Source organism: Lacerta agilis, chromosome 8 (genome assembly GCF_009819535.1).
Source record: "Lacerta agilis isolate rLacAgi1 chromosome 8, rLacAgi1.pri, whole genome shotgun sequence".
Taxonomy (NCBI): domain Eukaryota; kingdom Metazoa; phylum Chordata; class Lepidosauria; order Squamata; family Lacertidae; genus Lacerta; species Lacerta agilis.
This window is the reverse complement of record NC_046319.1, coordinates 5,691,550-5,713,987: the sequence shown is the minus strand read 5'-3', so window position 1 is coordinate 5,713,987 and position 22,438 is coordinate 5,691,550. Positions and strand designations below refer to the sequence as shown.

Sequence of the window (22,438 nt, the reverse complement as noted above, 5' to 3'; positions counted from 1 at the left end):
TGGCATCAGTCGCTGTGATGTTCGGGCTGAAGGAAGAGTTTGAAGCTCCCGAACAATCGCCAGGAGGGAGGGAACATGCCAGTCGGGCATGTGTTTCTGCCAGGGTCCTACTCGTGTGTAGGAAATCCTAACAGCTATTCCACTCCTTAAAAAACAAAACAAAATTAAGCTTTTGGGAGATCTCAAAAGAGATGGAAGAAACCCGGGGGCGAAAGGCAGGAGAACAGCGATTTGATGACGACGGTGTCGTGTGGGTGCACTTTCAAAAACCAAAAGTGGCAACCCCAGAGGAAATCCCAAGTGTGGAAATGTAACATTTCAACTCTTAAATGCTCAAGGGATCACCTCAAAAGGTCATTTCCACGTGTGATCATTATTCCGGTGAGCTTCATGTGTCTGTTGTGTGTGTGTGTGAGTGGATAGTTATGTACTTCGATGCCGAAATTTGGAAACAAGATTTGCATTTCAACCGGGGCACTTGGTCAACATTGCATGGAGTTAATGACGTGAGGTCTAGGGGTGTGTTATTATTATTGCATATACATCCAGGTCGACGTAGGAGTGTGTGAGTGTGTGTTAGGTCCCTTGTGTGGTCTGGAGGAGCCTCTGCATCGAGGAAGGCCTGAGCTTATATCCTCACCATGGAGAGAAGAAGGGTGCGGAATGAGTAAGCAGCCTTTCTCCAAGTGACTACAGTGCCCAGGTGCCCACCTCCAGCAGAAGAAAGTGTGTGTGCGTGCGTGCAGGTTGGGGACGGCAGTGACCTACCTGCCCTACAAGCTGAGGTCTACCACGATATGCTTGTAAACTAGTGTGTTCCCCTTGAAGCTGGGCGCCAGCAGGATATCCATGTCCTCCAGAGGGATGGGGCGGAAGGCGCGGGGGGCCTGCACAGAGAGTTCCTGGAACTTTGCAAACTTCTGCTTCTCTTCGTCCCACAGGTAGATGTGGGTGAAGGAGAAGTCACTCCCCAGGGCCATATACTGATGCTGGGACACGCGGAACGGCTCCATCACCATGGAGCCTCGGGAGGGCAAGGTCTGCAGCTCCGTGAAGCGCAGGCCCTCCCACTTGACCACCTTGGAGTCGCCAATGTAGCGGCTCAGGCACAGGAAGTTGTCCCTCTTGACCCGGAAGTGCTTGACCATCTGGACGTCCATCACTTCTGCCACATCGCCCAGGTGGAGGAACTGCTTCTGCGAGCGGTTCCACTGGTAGATGATGGGAGCCTGGGAGCTGCTGGAGATGATCAGCCGGGGCTTGCCGTCAACCTCCAGATACTCCACATCGGTGTCACGGTGCCATGAGTGCAGGTCTTGGTGGGAGTAGAAGCCGTTCTGGTTCCAGCGGTAGAGGCTGGTGGAGCCAGCTTTGGAGCTGTCGGCAATGACAAAGAACCACTCGCCCTCGATCTGGAAGGCCTCGATGTCGTTGGGCTTGCGGATCTTCTGGCTGTCGATGTCCTGGATCTTGATGAACTTGTCGATGTTGGTGTCCCAGCGGTAGATGTAGGAGCCACCGAAGAGCTGGGCCACCACGACGTACAGCTGCGACTCGGCCACGATGGGCTTGCAGTAAACGGCCGAGTGAGCTGCAGGAGAACATTATGAGGCATCAGCACAGGAAAAGGTCTGTTATAGGAATTCTAAGATCACACCCACACACACAAACACCCACCCACCCACCCACCCACAATGTTCATAAATGTACAAGGCAGACACATACATAAGTATGTAAACCATGTGTCTGAAATAGTACAGGAGAACAATCCTGATGCCATTTTGACTCTCCTAAATTGACCTCCTTCAACTAAATTGAAAGTAAAGAGATTTTACTTTGTTGGGTTCCATGATCACTGCAGATGGTGACAGCAGTCATGAAATTAAAAGACACCTGCTTCTTGGGAGGAAAGCAATGACAAACCTAGACAACATCTTAAAAAGCAGAGACATCACCTTGCCGACAAAGGTCTGCATAGTTAAACGTAGGTTTTCCCAGTAGGGATGTATGGAAGTGAGAGCTGGACCATAAAGAAGGCTGATCACCGAAGAATTGATGCTTTTGAATTATGGTGCTGGAGGAGACTCTTGAGAGTCCCATGGACTGCAAAAAGATCAAACCTATCCATTCTGAAGGAAATCAGCCCTGAATGCTCATTGGAAGGACTGATCCTGAAGCTGAGGCTCCAATACTTTGGCCACCTCATGAGAAGAGAAGACTCCCTGGAAAAGACCCTGATGCTAGGAAAGATTGAGGGCACAAGGAGAAGGCGACGACAGAAGACAAGATGGTTGGATGGTGTTCTCGAGGCTACCAACATGAGTCTGACCAAACTGCAGAAGGCAGTGAAAGACAGGCGTGCCTGGCGTGCTCTGGTCCATGGGGTCACAAAGAGTCGGACACAACTGAACGACTGAACAACAACAACAACAACAACAACAACAACAACAACAACAACTTGACCCTAATATTTCTCTGCAAGGAGGAAGGAAATGGGAAAAGCTCACCAATTGTCTTTGGACTATAGGGGCTCACACCTCCCTGTAAATACAGTCTGGCAAGTATCTGTTAAGCTGAACACACTATCAATATGTGTAAGAGGTTCAGGAACTAAGTTTTTAAAATCTCAAAGGAATGGCTAGGCTACCCAGAAAAGGCAATCCTGGCAAACAGGAGAGAAGCAACACACTCACATTTCTGCTGGGGACCACCTCTCTCTGTGATGCATGTATGATGTTTTGGGGGGTGGTCTTGAGCTATAGGGCAGGCAATTTCAAAAGTCTATATAAGATTGCACACCAATGTTCTGGGTTCCTCTCCTCCCTCCCTGCGTGGGGTAAGCAGGGGACCCTGTTGCAATAGTTTAATAAAGATCAGGCTTACTAGCTGCTTTGCTTCTCAATATTCTCTGGTTGGCCTCTGTTATTTTCTCCTGCTGATAGAGAACCTACATATGGACGCTATACGGGCTCTTGGATACCCCATAAGGGGGAAAGGAGCAGTTTTTTCTTATAACAAGTCTGTCTCTTTGAGCTCGACAGTACTCCTTTCTTATGAACATTTTTTAATATATATGACCTTAAAATTCTTATAACACAACTCTACAAATTCTATGGTTCCATCCACTGCTTACCAGGGATGCGGTCAAAGTCCCGCAGCTTCCGTTCGACATAGTCCCACTTGAGGATGCTGCAGCTGCTGGAACTGGGCTGGGCCAGGGCCACGTAGAGGTCGCTGGAGTACAGGAATGGCTCTGCAGACACAGACTGGAAAGGCAGGACCTGGTGCACCACAAAGTCTGATGGAGGAAAGAAACAAAGAGACCCTGTCTGTATCCCAAACAAGTCCTGTTGATTGCCTAAAAAAAGGCTCTTAAATGGCTTGGGACCCTGGATACCTGAAGGGCCACATTCTACCACACCAACCTGCCTGAACTCCATGGGTTGCCATTCCCACATGACATTAGACACTGGTCAGGAAAAACCTTCTTGATTATGATGTCCTATTTACAGAGCATCCTCACCTCCTGGACATCAATCTAGTGCCAGGGTAAACCTCTCTACCCACCCATGTTTTGCCACATGAAGTGTGGGTCGTTTTTAGCCAGGGTTTCATCCGTTCTGTTACATTTCATTGTTCTGTAGTGTGAACATGAGAATGTAAGCAGAACCTGCAGGGTCAGGCCAATGGCCCATCTAGTCTAGCATCCTGTTCTCACAGTGGCCAACCAGCAAGCAGGACCCAAGCACAAGAGGCCTCTCCACTCCTGCGGTCTTCAGCAGCTGGTCTTCAGAAGCACTGCTGCCTCCGACCATGGAGGCAGAGCCGAGCCATCCTGGCTAGCAGCCATCGACAGCCCTCTCCTCCTCCATGAATCTGTCTAATCTTTGGTGACCTCCACCGCCACCTCCTGTGGGAGCAAGTGCCACAGTTGAACTATGCACTGCATAATGAAGAAGAAGAAGAAGAAGAGGAGGAGGAGGAGGAGTTTGGATTTGATATCCCGCTTTATCACTACCCGAAGGAGTCTCAAAGCGGCTAACATTCTCCTTTCCCTTCCTCCCCCACAACAAACACTCTGTGAGGTGAGTGGGGCTGAGAGACTTCAAAGAAGTGTGACTAGCCCAAGGTCACCCAGCAGCTGCATGTGGAGGAGCGGAGACGCGAACCCGGTTCACCAGATAATGAGTCTACCGCTCTTAACCACTACACCACACTGGCTCTGAAGGACTTTCTTTGACCTGTCGTGAATCTTCCGACATTCAGTTTCACTGGGTTTCCAGTGTTAGGAAAGAGGGAGAAAAACGTTTCTCTGTTCACTTTCTCCATGCTGTGCATCATTTTACTGAGCTCTCTTCATGTGACCTCCTCTTGGCCTCTCCTCGTACCTAACCCTTTTCTCCAAACCGGAGTGTCCGGGATGTGGCTGAGTTGGATGCCTGGGAAGAGTCTGACTCTGGAGATGAGGGAATGCAGTCAGAGATAAAGCAAGAGTGGGTTAGTTTGACCCCCCTATCTCTTGAGTTTCCAGCCGCAGATAGAATAGTAGACTCAGAAGGCTTGCAGTCGGCGGGCGGGGGAGGTATCAGATGGCCTCGAAGGGGTTGCTATGCAACCAGAAGGGAGGCAGCGTTTAGAAGGCTCTTCATTTGAGAGTGGAGGGAAAGTTCATCCACCTTCCCGCCAAACCAGGAGGGATGAAAAGGTTAAAATGCAACAGAAGTGCAAGGGAGGAAGGACTGGACTTTGGAGCGCTTTGTGCTGTGGAAGGGGCGGAGATTCAGAGTGAGCAACTAGTTACCAAGGGAGGCTGGTGCAACGAACCTCCCTGCCAACTTCCCCTCTGTTACTAAGTGTATTATTTCTGAGGTGTTCCGGGTCACTTTTTCTATTCATCCCACCTCGATTCTTGAGGTCCGTCTGTGTGGATAATCCCCTTTTATTATAACTAGGGATAACTTAGTAACGGGGTTCTCTCATCTCGCTGTCGTGGCCTGTTATATATATATATTGCTCTGGGCTCCTGGGTTGAGAATACCTCTCAGCTCTATCAGTTCCGGGTCTCTCTCTCATTAGACCCCCCCACTGCGTCAGTTAGCTAAACCCTTTTAGCAACTGTGTAGCTTTACCAAGGATTCTGCCCTTTTGCCCCTCCTGAGTGAAACTCCAAGACACAAACTATCACCCTGCAGGTCAGTTTTGTCTTTTCCCTGAGTTCACCTCTTCACGAGCATCCATATATCGCTGGACCAAATAAATGCCTGTTTTCTCTAGGCTCAACAAAAACAAGTCTTTATTTATTTCAGAACATCATGTTTCAAGTACTTCAATAGTTCATCAGCTTAGTTACATCTAAAGCATAAACTCTTTCAGTATAACTGACTGATCTTCATCCTATCCTAGCCTAACCACCACTGGCCCCACACCCTTCTTCTTCCCTGTCTCCACACACACCCTCCCTCTTCTCAACTGCCAAAACGGCTGTTCCCTCCTTTTAAACCGGGGACCGCCCCGCCCTCAAAGGATGAACTGTCCGTCAAGATGAAGGTGGATTAACTCCTTCTGAGCCGGGATGTAATAACTCCTCCACCCTAGGGCCAATCCGTCACAGCTGGCTCGGTGCCGCTCTCTGTGTGTTACTGTAATTGTAAATGAACATACCATAAACCTGCCAGAGGCTCATTAATTCGTATTGGAGCTTGCTCATGCCCGCCAGAGATCCTGACACGGAGGTTGGCATAGTTTTATAAAGTCAGTCATGACACCTCTTACTCGCCTTTTCTCTCAACAAAGAAGTTCCAAACCAGGCATAGGTAAACTCGGCCCTACAAATGTTTTGGGACTACAGCTGCCATGATCCCTAGCTAACAGGACCAGTGGTCAGGGATAATGGGAATTGTAGTCCCAAAACATTTGGAGGGCCGAGTTTACCTATGCCTGTTCCAAACGGTGCAACTTTTCTCCACGGGAGAGTCGCTTCATTCCTTTGATGATGATGATGATGATGATGATAATAATAATAATAATAATAATAATAATAATAATAATAATAATAATTTATTATTTGTACCCCGCCCATCTGGCTGGGTCTCCCCAGCCACTCTGGGCAGCTTCCACCAAACTTATTATTATTATTATGATCATTTCAGTTGCCCTTTTCTGAACCTCCACAGGTTTGTAGTGAGACAACCAGAACTGTACACAATATTCCAAACGTGGTCATAGTGGGCACAAATCTGCAGGAGAAGGGGATGGCAAGGCAGGGTTCCTCCCCCACCCCCAGCAAAATCTGCAGGTGCACCTCTGGGTGCCATTCTATTTCCCAGAAGGCCATGCAAATACCACCTGTTCCTACCTGTAGTGACGCAGTCAAAGTCCTTGAGGGGCAGGTCCCGGATCTTCTGGCCTTGGTACTGAGCGGGGCTCCCACAGAAAACGGCGGGGATGCTTGTGTTGGTGCTCTCCATCCACTCCACTAGCCACTTGATGTTGCAATCACAGGTCAACGAATTGCCCCGCAGGTCTCTGTCAGAGAGAGAGTGAGACAATTCAGGAGCAATCGCCTCCACCCACAAATTGGCAGTCACCCAATACAAAGGGGGAATTGCACATCTGATGCAGCATTCTCCAATTACTGCTGCCCCCCCACCCTCCTCCCTAAATACAGAGATTCCCTATGCTTTGAAAATCTGAATAGGATTTGTTTGCTGTCCATCTTCACCAATGATAATGCTGGTCTTATAATTCATTTGCTTGTCAGTGTAGACTTATCCTGCTTAACTAGCTTTTTTCCTGTGATCTTCTCTAATGCTACCACATAATAAACAAATAATAAATAATTATTCCTATTATTATTGCCGTCTGGAATGGCTCTAAGTCATTCACTCTTATTCAAACAAGCAGGTAGTAAACTGTTTCCCAAGGTATAGAGTTCCTTACTTCTGTGCCATTGAAGTTTGAAAGACTGAATAGAGGCCCTATTTTGAAGTATTTTAATTTTGAATGTATTTTAATATCTGTTAAATGGGCGGGGTACAAATAAATTATTATTATTATTATTATTATTATTATTATTATTATTATGCAAAAAAAGCAAGACCAAAAGACCCAAAACGAAACCTAGAGTATTTGCTGTATGAAAATTACAGGATTTCAGCTAGAAGTTACAGGTTATGTCCTGGATGGAAATGAAGCAGTGTGACTACCCCGAAACTTTTTCATTTATTGAAATTAGTGTTGAAAGTAGGATAGCATCACCCCAATGGCATCATGGACACAAATAATAATAAAAAATGTCTGCTTCATTTCCAGTCAATGCCCATCCTGAGACTTCCCGCTGAAATTTGATAACCACAAATGTTCTGGGTTTTGTTCCACTTTTACTGTGCTTTGGTCTCCCTGGACAGCAGTCTTGCTGCTCCAATTTAAATTGGTCCATTCTGCTTGGCTCACCCGTTTTCAGCAAGCCCTTCCCAGTAATTGCTTGGACTGTGGTTAATTTAACTACAATGGTCGGCTCTTTCATATATGGTGAAATTCTTGCAGCTTGCCATGAACTTGTGGGCCACAAATATGGGAGGATAGAGCTCACCAGGGCATTTCAATTGCAAAAGGTGCAGGGAGCGGAATTACTTGCACCAAAGTGCGAAGGAACCTTACAGGTCGCTCAAGATGTCCAGGGGTTTCAGGAGGCCTCTGGGCAGCGTCTGCAGATTGTTGTAGGCCAAAGATCTGGAAGAAAGGAAGACATGAATGTTGGGTTGTGCTCTTGAGGAACATAAAGATGGAAGAAAAGCCTGCAGGATCAGGCCAGGGGCCCATCTAGTCCAGATTCCCATTCTCACAGTGGCCAACCAGATGCCCCAGTGGGGAGCCCACAAGCAGGATCTGAGCACAAGAGCCCTCTCTGTGGGATGTGAAACACAGAACAGTCAAGTACAACATCCCTAGAGTGGACATAAAAAGGGGATGTCTGGACCAGCCATTCGGAACTTCCTGTTTCCTCCTAGGCTGGGACAGACTTCCTCTACATGTGACCAGAGGTGGGCATGACCTCACCTATGCAGGTAACAAAATACCTCAGCGGAGGCCGCCATCTCTCTCTCTCTGGCTACATTCGTCGAAGAAGCAACATCTGCTTAGCCTAAGATGCTCTCTTGGCTTCTAGCCAAGAGAGGACAAAGGAGCTGTCTCCTTATGGAATAGTTTCCAGGTATATTACTTTTGTAACTTAAGTCTGCCTTCTGGGATCCATCTGTGAACAGAATGTGAGTGAGTAAACTCTTTTATACTTTTATAGAAGACTGTGTCGTGTCTATTTCTTTTATCAGGGACTAAAGGGGAAATTACCAGGTAACTTATTTTAGAGGCTTTAGTGAGCCTGACCAAATGCATTCGCTGTGCAAGTTTAAAAAGGGGAATGTTACTCTGCTAAATTGTAGAACTTGTTAACACAAGCTGGAAAGGATTTAATCAAACAATATCACCTCTCCTGCATCCCTGAACATTCCCACACTCTCCCCTCCTGCCTTTTCCAGCAACTGGTATTCAGAAGCATAGCCATTGTGGCAAGAGAGAGAGTGTGTGTGTGTTTTGGATTTGATATCCCGCTTTATCACTACCCGAAGGAGTCTCAAAGCGGCTAACATTCTCCCTTTCCCTTCCTCTGTGAGGTGAGTGGGGCTGAGAGACTTCAGAGAAGTGTGACTAAGCCCAAGGTCACCCAGCAGCTGCATGTGGAGGAGCGGGGAAGCGAACCCGGTTCCCCAGATTATGAGTCTACCACTCTTAACCACTACACCACACTGGCTAGGAGCCATTGATAGCCTTATCTTTCATGAATTTGTATAATCCTCTTTTAAAACCATCCAGGTTGGTGACTGCTACTGTGGCTATGGCAAAGGCAGACCCTCCCAGTGTCCTGATTTTCCAGGGACAATCCCATAATGTCAGAAGCCATCCCAGTTTCTGATTTGATCCCAGAAGCTCCTGCTTTTGGATGTCCCTATTTCCACTGGAGAAATGTTGGAGGGTATGCAAAGGCAAACTCTGCCGACCCTACAGACACCATGTCACCCGGCCAACCCTCATGGAGAAGAATCCCGCAGGAAGGCATTGCAGTATCTCAGTGGGCAGAATGCATCCTGCCCTTTGTAATGCAGAAGCTCTCCCCCACCCCCTGGACAGATCTAATATACCTGAAGGAGCATCTCCATCCCCATCGTTCAGCCTGGACAATGAGGTCCAGCTCCGAGGGCCTTCTGGCAGTTCCCTCCCAGCGAGAAGTGAGGTTACAGGGAACCAGGTAGAGGGCCTTCTCGGTAGTGGCACCCGCCCTGTGGAACGCCCTCCCATCAGATGTCAAGGAAATAAACAACTATCTGACTTTTAGGAGACATCTGAAGGGAACCCTGTTTAGGGAAGCTTTTAATGTCTACAGTTTTACCATTTTAATGTGCTGTAAGCCACCCAGAGTGGTTGGAGAAATACAGCCAGATGGGTGGGGTATGAAAATATTATTATTATTATTATTATTATTATTATTATTATTATTATTATCCCTGACCATTATGATCCATGTCTTCATGATGATCATCATCCTGCTGCCTCCCCAGAGTTAAAAACCATGCTCAAGGTACACACAGTGTGAACAGAATGGCATAATTACAAAAATACAACAAAAGTAGTCAGAAGCAATAAATAAATTAAAAAAACAAAACACAAGCAACATAATTTAATACCCCCCCACAAGTCATAATAAGATCCACAAATAGAGATACAAAAAATTAACATAAATAATAATGTGATTCCTGCATTGGACTAGATGCCTCTTGGGGGATTTCTAACTCTACAAGTCTATGATTCTATAACAGCAAAATTAACATCTCCAAAATTGAATCTTGATCCCAACAAAAAACAACACCCCTAAGCTTCATTCTTATTCTGGCAGGCACGCCCCACACTGCCAGGAGTGCACCAGTTAATCTTAGGTTGTCAAAGCATGCAAGGCACCCCTGAGCTAAGTCTGCAGATGCTACTGCCCAAGTGGAAACTCACAGGTGCGTCAAGGACTTGAGCCCACGAAAGGCGTTCTTCGACAGAGCCTGGATGTCGTTGTTCTCGATGAACCTGAAGGCAAAGAGAAAGAAAGACATATTCTCACCCAGGGATTACCATGCCTTTTGTAGGCCACTGCCCTGCCTTGGTTCCATAAACTCATCCCTAATACCCACTAAGGTAAAGGCAAAGGGACCCCTGACCATTAGGTCCAGTTGCAGATGACTCTGGGGTTGCGGCGCTCATCTCGCTTTACTGGCCGAGGGAGCCGGCGTACAGCTTCCGGGTCATGTGGCCAGCATGACTAAGCCGCTTCTGGTGAACCAGAGCAGTGCACGGAAAGGCCGTTTACCTTCCTGCCGGAGCGGTGCCTATTTATCTACTTGCACTTTGACGTGCTTTCGAACTGCTAGGTTGGCAGGAGCTGGGACCGAGCAGCAGCAGCTCACCCCGTCGTGGGGATTCAAACCGCCGGCCTTCTGATCAGCAAGCCCAAGAGGCTCAGTGGTTTAGATCACAGCACCATCCACGTCCTTTGTGCAGTGCATAGTGAAAGCATGGAACTCCCACAGGAAGCAGTGATGACCAGCAACACTGATGGCTTCGGAGGACCAGGCAGTGTCAAGAAGGAGGAGAGGGCTATTGATGGCTACCAGCCATAATGGCTGTCCTTTGCCACTACAGTTGGAAGCAGCAGTGCTTCTGAATACCAGTTGCTGCACTTGCACTTTGACGTGCTTTCGAACTACTAGGTTGGCAGGAGCTGGGACCGAGCAACGGGAGCTCACCCCGTAGTGGGGATTCGAACCGCCGACCTTCTGATCGGCAAGCCCTAGGCTCTGTGGTTTAGACCACAGCACCACCCGCGTCCCACTACCGTACCCTAAAAAAAAGCATCATTCAGAACAGCAGTTCGCACGACCCACCAAGGAAGATAATAAAACGTTGAATAAAATTCAAAACATTAGCAATTAATTGCACATTTATTCAAACCCGGATTAATTGTTGATTTAGTTTTACTAACTCAACAAAATCTATGAGCTGACGGATACCAGCTTTTGTAAATCTGATAGTCATTGACACCCCCACCGCATCCCCTGCCAGCCCTCCAGTGGTTGCGTGGGCATGGCTGAAACTGGAATAAGATGTGTGGCCTTTGTTGTGTATTTTGTTGCCCCTGGGGCTTATAAACATCAGTGTGTCCCCTTGTAGAGGCTAGAGAAAAGTGGCCCGTACAGGTACTGCAGGTGGGAGAGTCCGGTGAACGCATTGTCCCCAATCAAGGAAAACTTGTTGGAATTCAATAAGCTGCAAAGAGAAAAGAGACAGTGTTAAGGCGGTGAGATGGGATGCTTGGCTTAACATTTCATGTTGCATTGCGGGGGTTGGACTAGATGACCCTTGGGCCCCTTCCAACTCTACAATTCTAGGATTTTGCTTTGAGTATCACAAGGAGATGGCTTCAGAAGAGGGAGAGGTCTTGACTGTTAAAGGAACTCCAGACAGTTTAGTTGAAATGGCCAGAAGGAAATCAAAGACCGGGGGGGGGGGGATATCAAAGCTCACGAAAACCAGATGTTTCTCACTCCAGTTGGGTGCAAAAGCAATTCTATTAGTGCCTTGCCCTGTGGCATTAACTATATTGCAGAGTCCACATTCCAACCACTGCTGTCTCTAAGCTGCAAAAGTTAATGCGTCAAGGCAGAAAGGATGTCCTCTCTCATCTGCCGCCATGGAAAAATCCTGCCCTTTGCCCAATTACAGTGGTACCTCGGGTTAAAAACGCTTCGGGTTACAAACACCTCAGGATACAAACTCCACTAAGCTGGAAGTAGTACCTCGGGTTGAGAACTTTGCCCCAGGATGAGAACGGAAATCGTGCGGCGGTGGGGCGGCGGAATTGGGAGGCCGCATTAGCGAAAGCGCGCCTCAGGTTAAGAACTTAACTCGGGTGAAGTTTGTAACCCGAGGTACCACTGTACTGGCCTAGGCAGTCACTCTAATGGTAAAGTTCTCCGGCTGGCTAAGCAGCGCTGTGACAACTCAGGGTAACAAGAACCCTCCTCCCCAAAGACAAAACCAGGGGAAACAGACAGGCAGAGAGACATACAGGAACTGCAGGAACGGGAGGTGAGCGAAGGCGGCTTCTTTGATTTCGCTGAAGTCTGCATTTATCAGGGTCCTGCAGGAGAGGAGAGGCAAAGAGAGAGAAAATGCTAAAACATCTGCTGAGACAACTGAAGGAGGCAACTGAATCTCACAAAAGGACCTGTGCAGCAGTAAAAAGGTGGCTTGTCCACACTTCCACTTATCCTGGGCCTGCAAAGCACAGGAGTGAGTGGCATTTCCCTTGCCCAACTCCTTTCCCAGGAAAAACCCATGCTTTTAACTCTAAATGGGAGTGAAAGCCAATTTGGAGAATTGCCCTTTGCTCTGATTGAGCACTAAAGAGCAGTTTCTCCTGGGGAAGCTCACGAAACACCGGGATAAGAGAAAAGTTTTTCTCTATCTCGGCACTAGAACTTGTGGACATCCAAGGAAGCTGAATGTTGGAAGATTCAGGACAGATAAAAGGAAGTCCTTCATGCAAAAGGTAAAGATAAAGGACCCCTGGACGGTTAAGTCTAGTCAAAGCCCAACCATGGGGCTGCGGCACTCATCTTGCTTTCAAGCCAAGGGAGCCAGCGTTTGTCCGCAGACAGCTTTCTGAGTCATGTGGCCAGCATGACTAAACTGCTTCTGGTGCAATGGGACACCGTGATGGAAGCCAGAGTGCACAGAAACGCTGTTTACCTTCCCGCTGGAGTGGTACCTATTTATCTACTTGCACTGGCGTGCTTTTGAACTGCTGGGTTGGCAGGAGCAGGGACTGAGCAACGGGAGCTCACCCCGTCGCGGGGATTCGAACCGCCGGCCTTCTGATCAGCAGGCCCAAGAGGCTCAGTGGTTTAGATCACAGCACCATCCACGTCCTTTGTGCAGTGCATAGTGAAAGCATGGAACTCCCACAGGAAGCAGTGATGACCAGCAACACTGATGGCTTCAGAGGACCAGACAGTGTCAAGAAGGAGGGGAGGGCTATTGATGGCTACCGGCCATAATGGCTGTCCTTTGCCACTACAGTTGGAAGCAGCAGTGCTTCTGAATACCAGTTGCTGGAAACCACAGGAAGGGAAGGGGCTCTTGTGCTTCGGTATGGACTGCATGCCTTCTGCATGGCGACGTCTGGTCAGCCACTGTGAGAACAGGAAGCTGGACTAGATGGACCTCTGGCCTGATCCAGCAGACTCTTCTTAACTTCTTATGTTCTTATGATACACAGAGAGTTTGTGTACCATCTCACTAGAAACATATGTGGATTCCACACCTGTGTAATTGGTCTGTGCTTTGATGAGAGTGCGGGTGGCGCTGTGGGTTAAACCACAGAGCCTAGGGCATGCCGATTGGAAGGTCGGCGGTTCGAATCCCTGCGATGGGGTGAGCTCCCGTTGCTCGGTCCCTGCTCCTGCCAACCTAGCAGTTCGAAAGCACGTCAAAGTGCAAGTAGATAAATAGGTACCGCTCCGGTGGGAAGGTAAACGGCATTTCCCTGAGCTGCTCTGGTTCACCAGAAGTGGCTTAGTCATGCTGGCCACATGACCCGGAAGCTGTACACCGACTCCCTTGGCCTAGAGAGCGAGATGAGCACCGCAAGCCCAGAGTCGTCCGTGACTGAACCTAACGGTCCGGGGTCCCTTTATCTTTACCTTTTTGATGAGAGAGTGCAGAATTCAGTGGTTCCAGAGAGTGAACAATCTCAAGACAGGGAATAATTGTGGCGAAACCTGTTCAGTTGTGGGTGGACACAGCAGACGACACAGTGATTTCCAAGCAGCTCTTGTTTATTCTCAGGCTGGAACAGAAGTGGGCTGAAGGGCTCGGCAGCCTGCTTATATAGAACTCAGCTACAATGCAACAGTAACAACGTTCAGTAGTTACCCAATCCCTGAACGTCACTTTTCAATCCTTCATTTGCATGTGCGGACCTGAGTGAAAACTGCAGCAGAACGAACTATAAACACACACACCCCTAGTGGCCTAGCGTGAGAACTTCAATACATAACAAAACCAGTTTCCAATCTGCAAAGTAGGTGGCTTCTCCATTAGTGGCTCAAAGCACGAGCTACGAAATGGCTGTTTCCAATCACACTCCCAGCCACAAACTCACTCAAGCCTGCTTCCAGATGTGTGTACGGTTTATCTTTTTATTTGTTGCATTTGTGTTCCGCCTTTTTCTCCGAGGAGCTCAAGGGGGCTTACATTGTTCTCCTCCTCCCCATTTTATCCTCACAACAACCCTGTGAGGTAGTTCAGGCTGAAAGGCAGGGAGTGGTCCCCAGTTCACACCCAGTGAGCTTTTTTTATTTGAGGTGCCCAGATGATGTCATTGTCATCAAAATGCCAACCTACCTCCACCCCTGCCCCCATCTTGTTTCCCCATACTGGTAACAAACTGTGAAACCCTACCAATGCTTATGGTCCTTTCTGGGGCAAATCTAACAAATTATTTTAAAATAAATAAAAATCCACTGTTGTTAACTGCTGCCTGCAACCTACTTGTTTGCTTGTTAAGACCCTGAAAAGCACCCTAAGGGTCTCTCTGCGCTACTGGCTTTATTCGATTTTAATGCCACTCTCTTACCCTAGGAACCCTGGGAATCATAGATCTGGGGTAGGAGGCCCCTCACCAAGCTGGAATCCTTTCTGGAAAGCTAGGGCAGCAAACGTTAAGATAAAAACTGATTTGCTTGCAGTGTATGGCTGGGCATGCGATGTCATCCTCCTCACTTACTGTCAGGCTGTCCTACATTCACAGATTTCACCTCATCTCACTCACTGGCTACAGGCCAAATGCTAAACTGCACATTTTTCCTAGCTGGTAGGCGCCAGACATCAGAATCCTGATGGCAAGTGCCTGGACCGTGCGGACTTGCTTATTGTTAACATCCTTTACTGTTGTTGTTATCTGCATATTTTGAAATTTTTTGGATTAAAAAATAATAATTAAAAAGGTTGTCTCCTGACTTTAGCTCTCAGTAGGCACAGCCTGGGGCCCCAATCTTGCTCCATTCCACACACATACACCCCTGAGATTGAGCTCTTCTCTCTCTGTCCTCCTCCTCCTCCTCCTCCTCTTGGAGCTTCCCTTGCAATCTCTTTTATACTTAAACTGAGCACAGCCAAAGAAATAGAGTCCCTTGGCAGAGAGGATGCATTTAAAGATCTCTCCATTTGCTGTGATTAATGAAGGGTGACTGGAGAGAGGCTGGAAGAAACACTTAAACAAATCAATGCGGGCATCAGCATTGGCACAAAGACAGAGCCAGGCGCAGCAGTCTGGGAGAAAAGTGTTAGGAAATGTCAACGTGCGTCCCAGAAATTCCCAGTGGGAATAGGATGGGGTGGCGGGGCTGCTGAATCAACTCGCAGTCCTAAGGCTTGGTTTCCAGACCCTTGGTCATCTTGGTCACCCTCCTCAGCACATGTTCCTTCTGAAACCTTGGTGCCCAAAATAGTCGTGCTATTGCTACCCTTGATCTTGACACTGGACTTCTGTTGATTCAAAATCATCTCTCTCTCTCTCACACACACACACTTGCAGTTTGAAGTGGAATTCTTCCATCTCAGCTGATCACACCTTCGTTCTGCATAAACTGGAATTACCAATCTCATCTTATTATGCAGTGTGTGAATCCCTCACTTCAGGCTGTAGGTGATGGTGAGAGAGCCACACACAGAAAGCCCTGCCCAGAAGCAGGAAACTGCATTATCAACAAAAGGAGTTTGCCAAAGCTCTCTCTCTCTCTCCTTCTGATGTGCCCCATGCAAGTTTGTTTTTTAACGTGGGGGAAGCAACAATTAAATGCCTCCTACCTGTCCGCAGTCTGAAGTGGCGTAGTCCAGAATAGGGGTGCCAACCTGAATAAAATATGGGGGGCTGGCCCCCTCAAATATTTTATTGGGGGGCTGAAGACCCCTCAGCCCCTAGGAGTTGGCTCCTATGGCCCAAAATACTACCACCTCACTGTGCCTGATGTGCACCAATGTCTCTGATATTTATATATTTAACTTCACAGCAGTTTATGAAAAAGATAGAACAATTAAGAATTAAGAAAAATTAACAATGATCTATATATTGAATAAGTTAAATATAGTTTTTAGTTTAGTTTAAACCAGTTTAGTTTAGTTTAGTTAGACTAAAAGCAGATCAGACTTGCTCCAACCAGGGGCATACCCAGGATCAAAAATAGGGGGGGGGGCAAGCCATCAAAACTAGGGGGGGGGGGCAAGAGCGAAGCCTGACGCAGCAGCGGCAGCACAGTGAACAGAACCGTCACAGCCCGCAGTTGTGCGCGCGCGACAGGCGCTCCTCCTTCGCCTTCGGGACAGGAGCTGCCTTGGGCAAGGGGGGGGGCAAAGGGAGGAACTCGGGTGGCGGGGACAGCAGCCTCCTCCTTCTCCACTGCCTCCCCTTCTTCTCCGCTCCTCTCCTCCCGCCTAAATGGACGCGCCGGGCAGCCCAGGCTGAGGCTCCTCTCGCCCAGCTCCGATTATTTTTGCTTCTGGGGGGGCAGCTGGCTTCTAGGGGGGCAGCTGCCCCCGCCTGCCCCCCCTGGGTACGCCCATGGCTCCAACTTTCTAAACACCTGCTGTTTAAACACAAATGTTTTTTGCAAGCACCAAAAAGAGTACAGTGAAGGCTCCTCCCTGATCTCAATAGGCGGGGAGTTCCAAAGTGCAGGTGCTGCCACCCTCCCTAAAAGGTCAGGTTCTTAAAAAGGTGGAAGGGGTATTAGGTAGCACCTGCAACAGTGTCAATTTTGCTGCCAGAAACAGTTCGAGTGGGCACACACAGGGTAAGGCAACCTCACAGGTAAAGTAGTCCAAAGTTGTTGAGGGCTTTATATACTAATAGTACTTATTGAGATCCTGCCCACTTAGCAGTTCGAAAGCACATCAAAGTGCAAGTAGATAAATAGGTACCACTCTGGTGGGAAGGTAAACAGCATTTCCATGCGCTGCTCTGGTTTCGCCAGAAGCGGCTTAGTCATGCTGGCCACATGACACGGAAGCTCCCTCGGCCAGTAAAGCGAGATGACGCACGATGCATGTGTCAGGATGCATGCACGCTGCGGAGTAATGCCCTGCCCCCGGGGGGGTGCCTCCGCATTGGCCGCTCCCGGCGTCCAAGCGGCTTCCTCCGCCCCTGACTACAGCCTCAGCCAGCACGACTGCATGATGCTGGCACCGATAGCAAGCTGGGGTTGATGGGAGTTGTGGTGCAAAACCTCTGGTGGGGAACCAGGCTGAGGAAGGCAGCCTTGCACACTCACTCCAGACTTCTCCATTCAACACCTGAGTGTGCTCACCACATGAAGCAGGCAGGCTCAAGGGCGGCACGTTCATATCGTGCTTCTGAGGTTTCTTCCAGACAGCTGGCTGCTACCAGCGTAATAAATTATTGCTCTCCTGTTGCAAGCTGTAAGTGGAATTTCAATTGACTTTCCACACCTTCGGGGATTTTGCACTTCCACGCCAGTAGATAGGAGAGGAAGATGCAACTGGGTTAGTAGGGTGGGGGTGGAGAGCTCTAAGTGATCCTCACATAAATAAGTAAATAAAAACCTCTATTATTTATTTAGCACTAAGCGTTTAAGTGTGGTTGCCTATTGCTACCCATGAAATGTCAAAACACAACACAGATTAAAAAGTGTTTAATTAGCAAAAAACCAAATCAAACCAGAAAATCATGTCTAAAACGGTGCTGATGGAAAGAGTTGTTCCTTTAATGTTTAAAATCAGCGCTATAGTTTTACAGTGCTATATCTGTGGTACTATAGGCAGAAAAGAATTTTAGCACTAATGAGAAGATCGATTTAAAGCAATTAACGGGCTTTGAAATGGTGTCCAGGAAGGTGTTTTGTCTATGAAGACAACACAGAGTTCCTTTCACTCTTTCACCTGGGTCTTTAAAATGTATTGGCGGCTTTTAGCTCATACTGCAAAAAGGAAAGCTTCTCAACAGACTACTCCAAGACTAAAATCATGATTTTTGGAAAATGCAGCCCTTGATATAAATGGAGTTTGGATCAACATGATTTAGAGCAAGCTCGCTCCTTCAGATATCTCGGAGTCCTTTTTAGTGAATCATTGTCTTTGCCCTCATATTAAGAAAGGTTTGTGGGGTGGGCAGGAAGAGAACTGGTTAAACCCACCCACGTAGTGAGCGTGTTGCTGAGGTGAGAGACTCGAACACAGCGTTTCCCAGCTCACATCCTAAGGCTGAAGACTGGAAAAGTTTCAAAGAGAGTTTATGGCAATGGCAGCCTGTGCGGTGGGGCAGGGTGGTGATGGCAAGGTATAGAAATGCCAGGCTGGCTCTACTGTGCCAAGGCAGCACTGATCCCACTGCCACCATGCCCAGCTCCATCCCCATCCAGCTTAGCTGCAGGGACTCCCATTTTGGTGGCTCCAGATTACCCTACAGGCTGTTACTGGTTTGTAGCAGGTGGCGTGACAAAGCCATACTGGCTGTGCGTCACACAAGACCTGCTTCTCAGGATCCCTACAGATTCTTGTGGTGGGATGTTGTTTGGGGGTATTTGTTGCGGTCAAGATTAAATTTTGGAGGTGCTTAATTTTGCTGCTATTGATGTTAATCTTTTGTATCTCCTCCCCCCCACACACTCATTTTCCTTTACAGTGGTACCTCGGGTTACATACGCTTCAGGTTACATACTCTGCTAACCCAGAAATAACGCTTCAGGTTAAGAACTTTGCTTCAGGATGAGAACAGAAATCGTGCTCTGGCGGCGCAACAGCAGCGGGAGGCCCCATTAGCTAAAGTGGTGCTTCAGGTTAAGAACAGTTTCAGGTTAAGAACAGACCTCCGGAACGAATTAAGTATGTAGCCAGAGGTACCACTGTATTTGATGAATTCAAAAAGATACATAACGTAAAATTTGCATTAAAAACAGCAAAGACCGGAAAAGGAAAGAACAGGGATAATTTTTTGGTTTGCTATAATATCAATCATCTTCCATTCTGTTATTCTGCACTTCATATCTTTTTACGTGACTTCCCATCTACACCCAATGTGTTTACCTTTCTAGAAAACTATTTGTACTAAAACAAATTTCATAATTCAGTTATGTTCATCATAAACCTAAAGTCTTTTTCACTAAACCTTTTGGGTTTTTTTTAACTTCAAACATTGTATTGTTTACACAGAAATCATTCAAACGCTGCCATAGTTGCCACACCATGATTATAATTCTGTATATATATTTTAAACATACATTTGTTTGTTTGTTTTGTATATTAAACATGTGGGGATTGTTTAATTCTGTTGCATACATTTTAGCATGTTTTAATTTATTGCTTGCGACTACCTTGGTTTTATTTTTTTAATTATGTGAATCTTTTGATGTCGTAAACCGCCTGGAGAGCAAGGTTTTAACTATGGGAAGGTGATGAAGATGCCCCTCCCATGTCCCCGATCAATCTTGTTTTCCGGATTTTTGCTTTAAAGTACAGAGCAATGCAGTGATGCGCATTAATGTTTGAATTGTCCCTGTGCAACAAAGGAACGATGCAAGAGCAAGCGCTGCACCAGTTCCACCCAGCTGACATTTAATATGGATATTCAGTTGTATTTATGGCATGCAAGCATCCCACTTGCTCAGATTGCACCATGGAGCGGCTGTGCACACTTTTTATTTCTGAATTTCCCACTTACACAATCATGTTGGCTGGAAACTTACCCATTTTATTTTTAAAGGGCAAGGAAAATCAAGATTTGTGGGATGCTGGATTTGGTTTATTTATACCAGTGCTTAATAAGCATGCTGCAAGCTCACATGGCTCCAACTTTTCACTGCACATGCATTATGTTATTGCATGCTGGTAAGAAATTAGAAAATGTAGTGAAGGGGGGGAGAGACCCTGTATGCACTTGGCACATATTACAATTTGTGGCGGAATTGTAAACTGGTGCAAGATTTTTAGAATTTAATTTTGAAAGAATTGATAAATATTACTAAAAAAAACACACGTCTTGTTTGTTGTCCAGAATGAATGTTACTGGATATTTTTGACGATACCAGTGTAGATATATTGTCAAAAGAATTGGTCTTTTGCATGATCTTCGCAGCTCAAATAGTAATTGCAACTTGGTGGAGAACAGCCTAAAATCTTACACTTACCGCTCGCTCTGGAATATGGCTATGATGGAGAAAATTATTCAATAATCCCCACTTGACCACTGCAATGAAAAGCAGTGGTTGAGCTTTCACAGATCTCAACACCACAGAGAGAACTTCTATAGCATCTCAAGGTTTATGATATAACCAGTTCAGCTTCACGTCATTTAAGGCAGAAGAGCCGAGGAAGTGTCAAGAAGCAACCAAGATGTTTGGCTCTATAAACCAAAGCAGCCACTGCCTTGCATTTGCATGTAGAGCTGCCGTTAAGGATCATGGAGCCCAGCTGGTCTTTTCGCCCGCAAGAAGCCGTCTATAGCCAGTGCGGCATAGCGGTTAAGAGTGTTGGACTAGGACCTGGGAGACCAGGATTCGAATTGCCACTTGGACGCGAAGCCCTCGGGCCAGTCACTCCCTCTCAGCCTAGCCTACCTTACAGGGTGGTTGTGAGGATAAAATGAGGAGGATGTGTGCCACCTTCAGCTCCTTTAGCAGAGGTGGGACGTGCATATAATTCATCATCATCATCATCATCATCATCATCTATAGAACCCCCCTCTTTCTCGAGGAGCAAACAAGCCATTGTATTGTATTGCGTTTATCAGTATTTTTAAAATTATGTGGAGTGCCTTATTTGAGTTGATATAGCAACCGAGGAATTTCGTTGTTTCCCGCAAGGGAACGATGACAATACAGATCTATTCTATTCTATTCCCCAGCTGGGACGCAACATCTGGAAATGGACTTTCACAGGAGGAGACCAGTCTGAAGATGCTCCATGACCACATGCAGCCCATTGCTCCCAATGCTGTCTGTGCTCACCCTGGCAATCTAACCCTGATCCCTCATCCCTCCCATCTGTCTCTTGGACACCAACCGGCCCTGTTCCACCTGGGGACACCATCTCCACATGCTCCTGAACACCTACTGCATAGCAGCCAGTCACCCACCCACCCACCCACCAAGAGACAGGTGTGCCCCCTCCCCAATCCCCATCCACTTACAGCGAAATGACATCCCGAGGCAGGCTCTTGGGGATGGCTTTGGAGTCCACGCAGAAGGCTGTGTCTCTGGTGCAAGAGCAGCTGGGCGGGCAGGGGGGAGGCCTGGGGGCTTTCCTGCAGGTGGCGGGCAGCCAGAGGCAGGCCAGGCCCAGGAGGAAGAGGAGGAGGAGCTGCCCCAGCCTCTGCAGCTCTGCCATGGCCTTTTCCTGGGGGAGAACCAGCCCTCCAAGGCTGGGGAAGGAAGGTCTCCCCAGGGAGAAGCTGCGTTTGCAGCAGCAGCAGCTGAGGAAGATGATGGAGGAGCAAGCCCAGAACTCTCCGCTCTCCTCCTCTTCTTCCTCTACAGCTTCTTCTGGTTCCTCTTCTCTGTGTTTGCAGGCTGCTGCTGCTGTTGCAGGGTGCTGGGAGCTATCTCATCCCTCTGCAGAAAGCTGCGCTCCTCCGCCAGGCGTGATGGAGGGCGGGGGGCGCACCAAGTTCTTGGAGGGATCACCGGTGGGGAGGGTGGATGAAGGAGAGCATCGCTGACTGGATGCAGCCTCAGCCCGGGGGTTGTCGCGGCGTCCGCGGTGGGGAGAGGGGGGGGCGGCGGATCGTGGAACAAAAGGTCGGCTGCACGTGGCAACAGAGCGCAGCTGCTGAAAGGAGCTGTCTGTCCATCTTCCGCAGTCGGAGAAGCCTCCTCAATGATCAATCCAGGAGAGAGAGAGGGAGAAGGGTCTTGGGAAAAGAGGCTGAAGAAAGGTGGCGAGCATCTCTCGGCACGTCTGACCGTGAAAGCTGAAAAAGCCGGCACTTGGTTGGGGTGCTTTTCGGGGTGAAGCAGAGTGGGGTTTGGAGGTGCGGACCTCAGGATCCTTGGAGTTTCATAGAATCAATGCTTTTTTTCCTGGGGGGGGGAGTTTAGGGGTACTCTCAGTTTCCTACTCATATCGAAATACTGCCCCTCAATGAGGCCAAACTTAGACTCATAAAATGTTTAGGGGTATGCGTACTCCTGCGTCCGTCCCCCCCCCCCAGAAAAAAGCACTGCATAGAATCATAGAACAGTAGAGCTGGAAGGGACCCCAAGGGTCCTCTAGTCCAACCCCCTTGGAATCCCTGGCTGCCAGACAGTCGTCCAGCCTCTGCTTAAAT

The 22,438-nt window shown here is 47.9% G+C and overlaps 1 protein-coding gene across 1 annotated transcript; it reads right to left on the bottom strand.

Annotated features, from left to right (window-relative positions):
- Positions 1-460: 460 nt before the first annotated feature.
- On the bottom strand, positions 461-21,559 carry LGI3 (leucine rich repeat LGI family member 3). Its single transcript, XM_033159184.1, has 8 exons — positions 21,302-21,559; positions 12,167-12,238; positions 11,293-11,364; positions 10,057-10,128; positions 7,660-7,731; positions 6,356-6,525; positions 3,134-3,298; positions 461-1,591 (listed from the first exon to the last, which is right to left on the bottom strand). The coding sequence occupies exons 1-8, from the start codon at positions 21,496-21,498 to the stop codon at positions 774-776; spliced, it is 1,638 nt and encodes a 545-aa protein (XP_033015075.1). The 5' UTR covers positions 21,499-21,559; the 3' UTR covers positions 461-773.
- Positions 21,560-22,438: the final 879 nt, after the last annotated feature.

Coding starts and splice junctions, on each gene's coding strand:
- LGI3 (XM_033159184.1), bottom strand. CDS start 21,498: ATGGCAGAGCTGCAGAGGCTGGGGCAGCTCCTCCTCCTCTTCCTCCTG. Junction 7,732..10,056: donor CTCAAGTCCTTGACGCACCT/GTGAGTTTCCAC, acceptor CCTTTCTTCCAG/ATCTTTGGCCTACAACAATC. Junction 1,592..3,133: donor GGACTTTGACCGCATCCCTG/GTAAGCAGTGGA, acceptor GTTCTCCTGCAG/CTCACTCGGCCGTTTACTGC.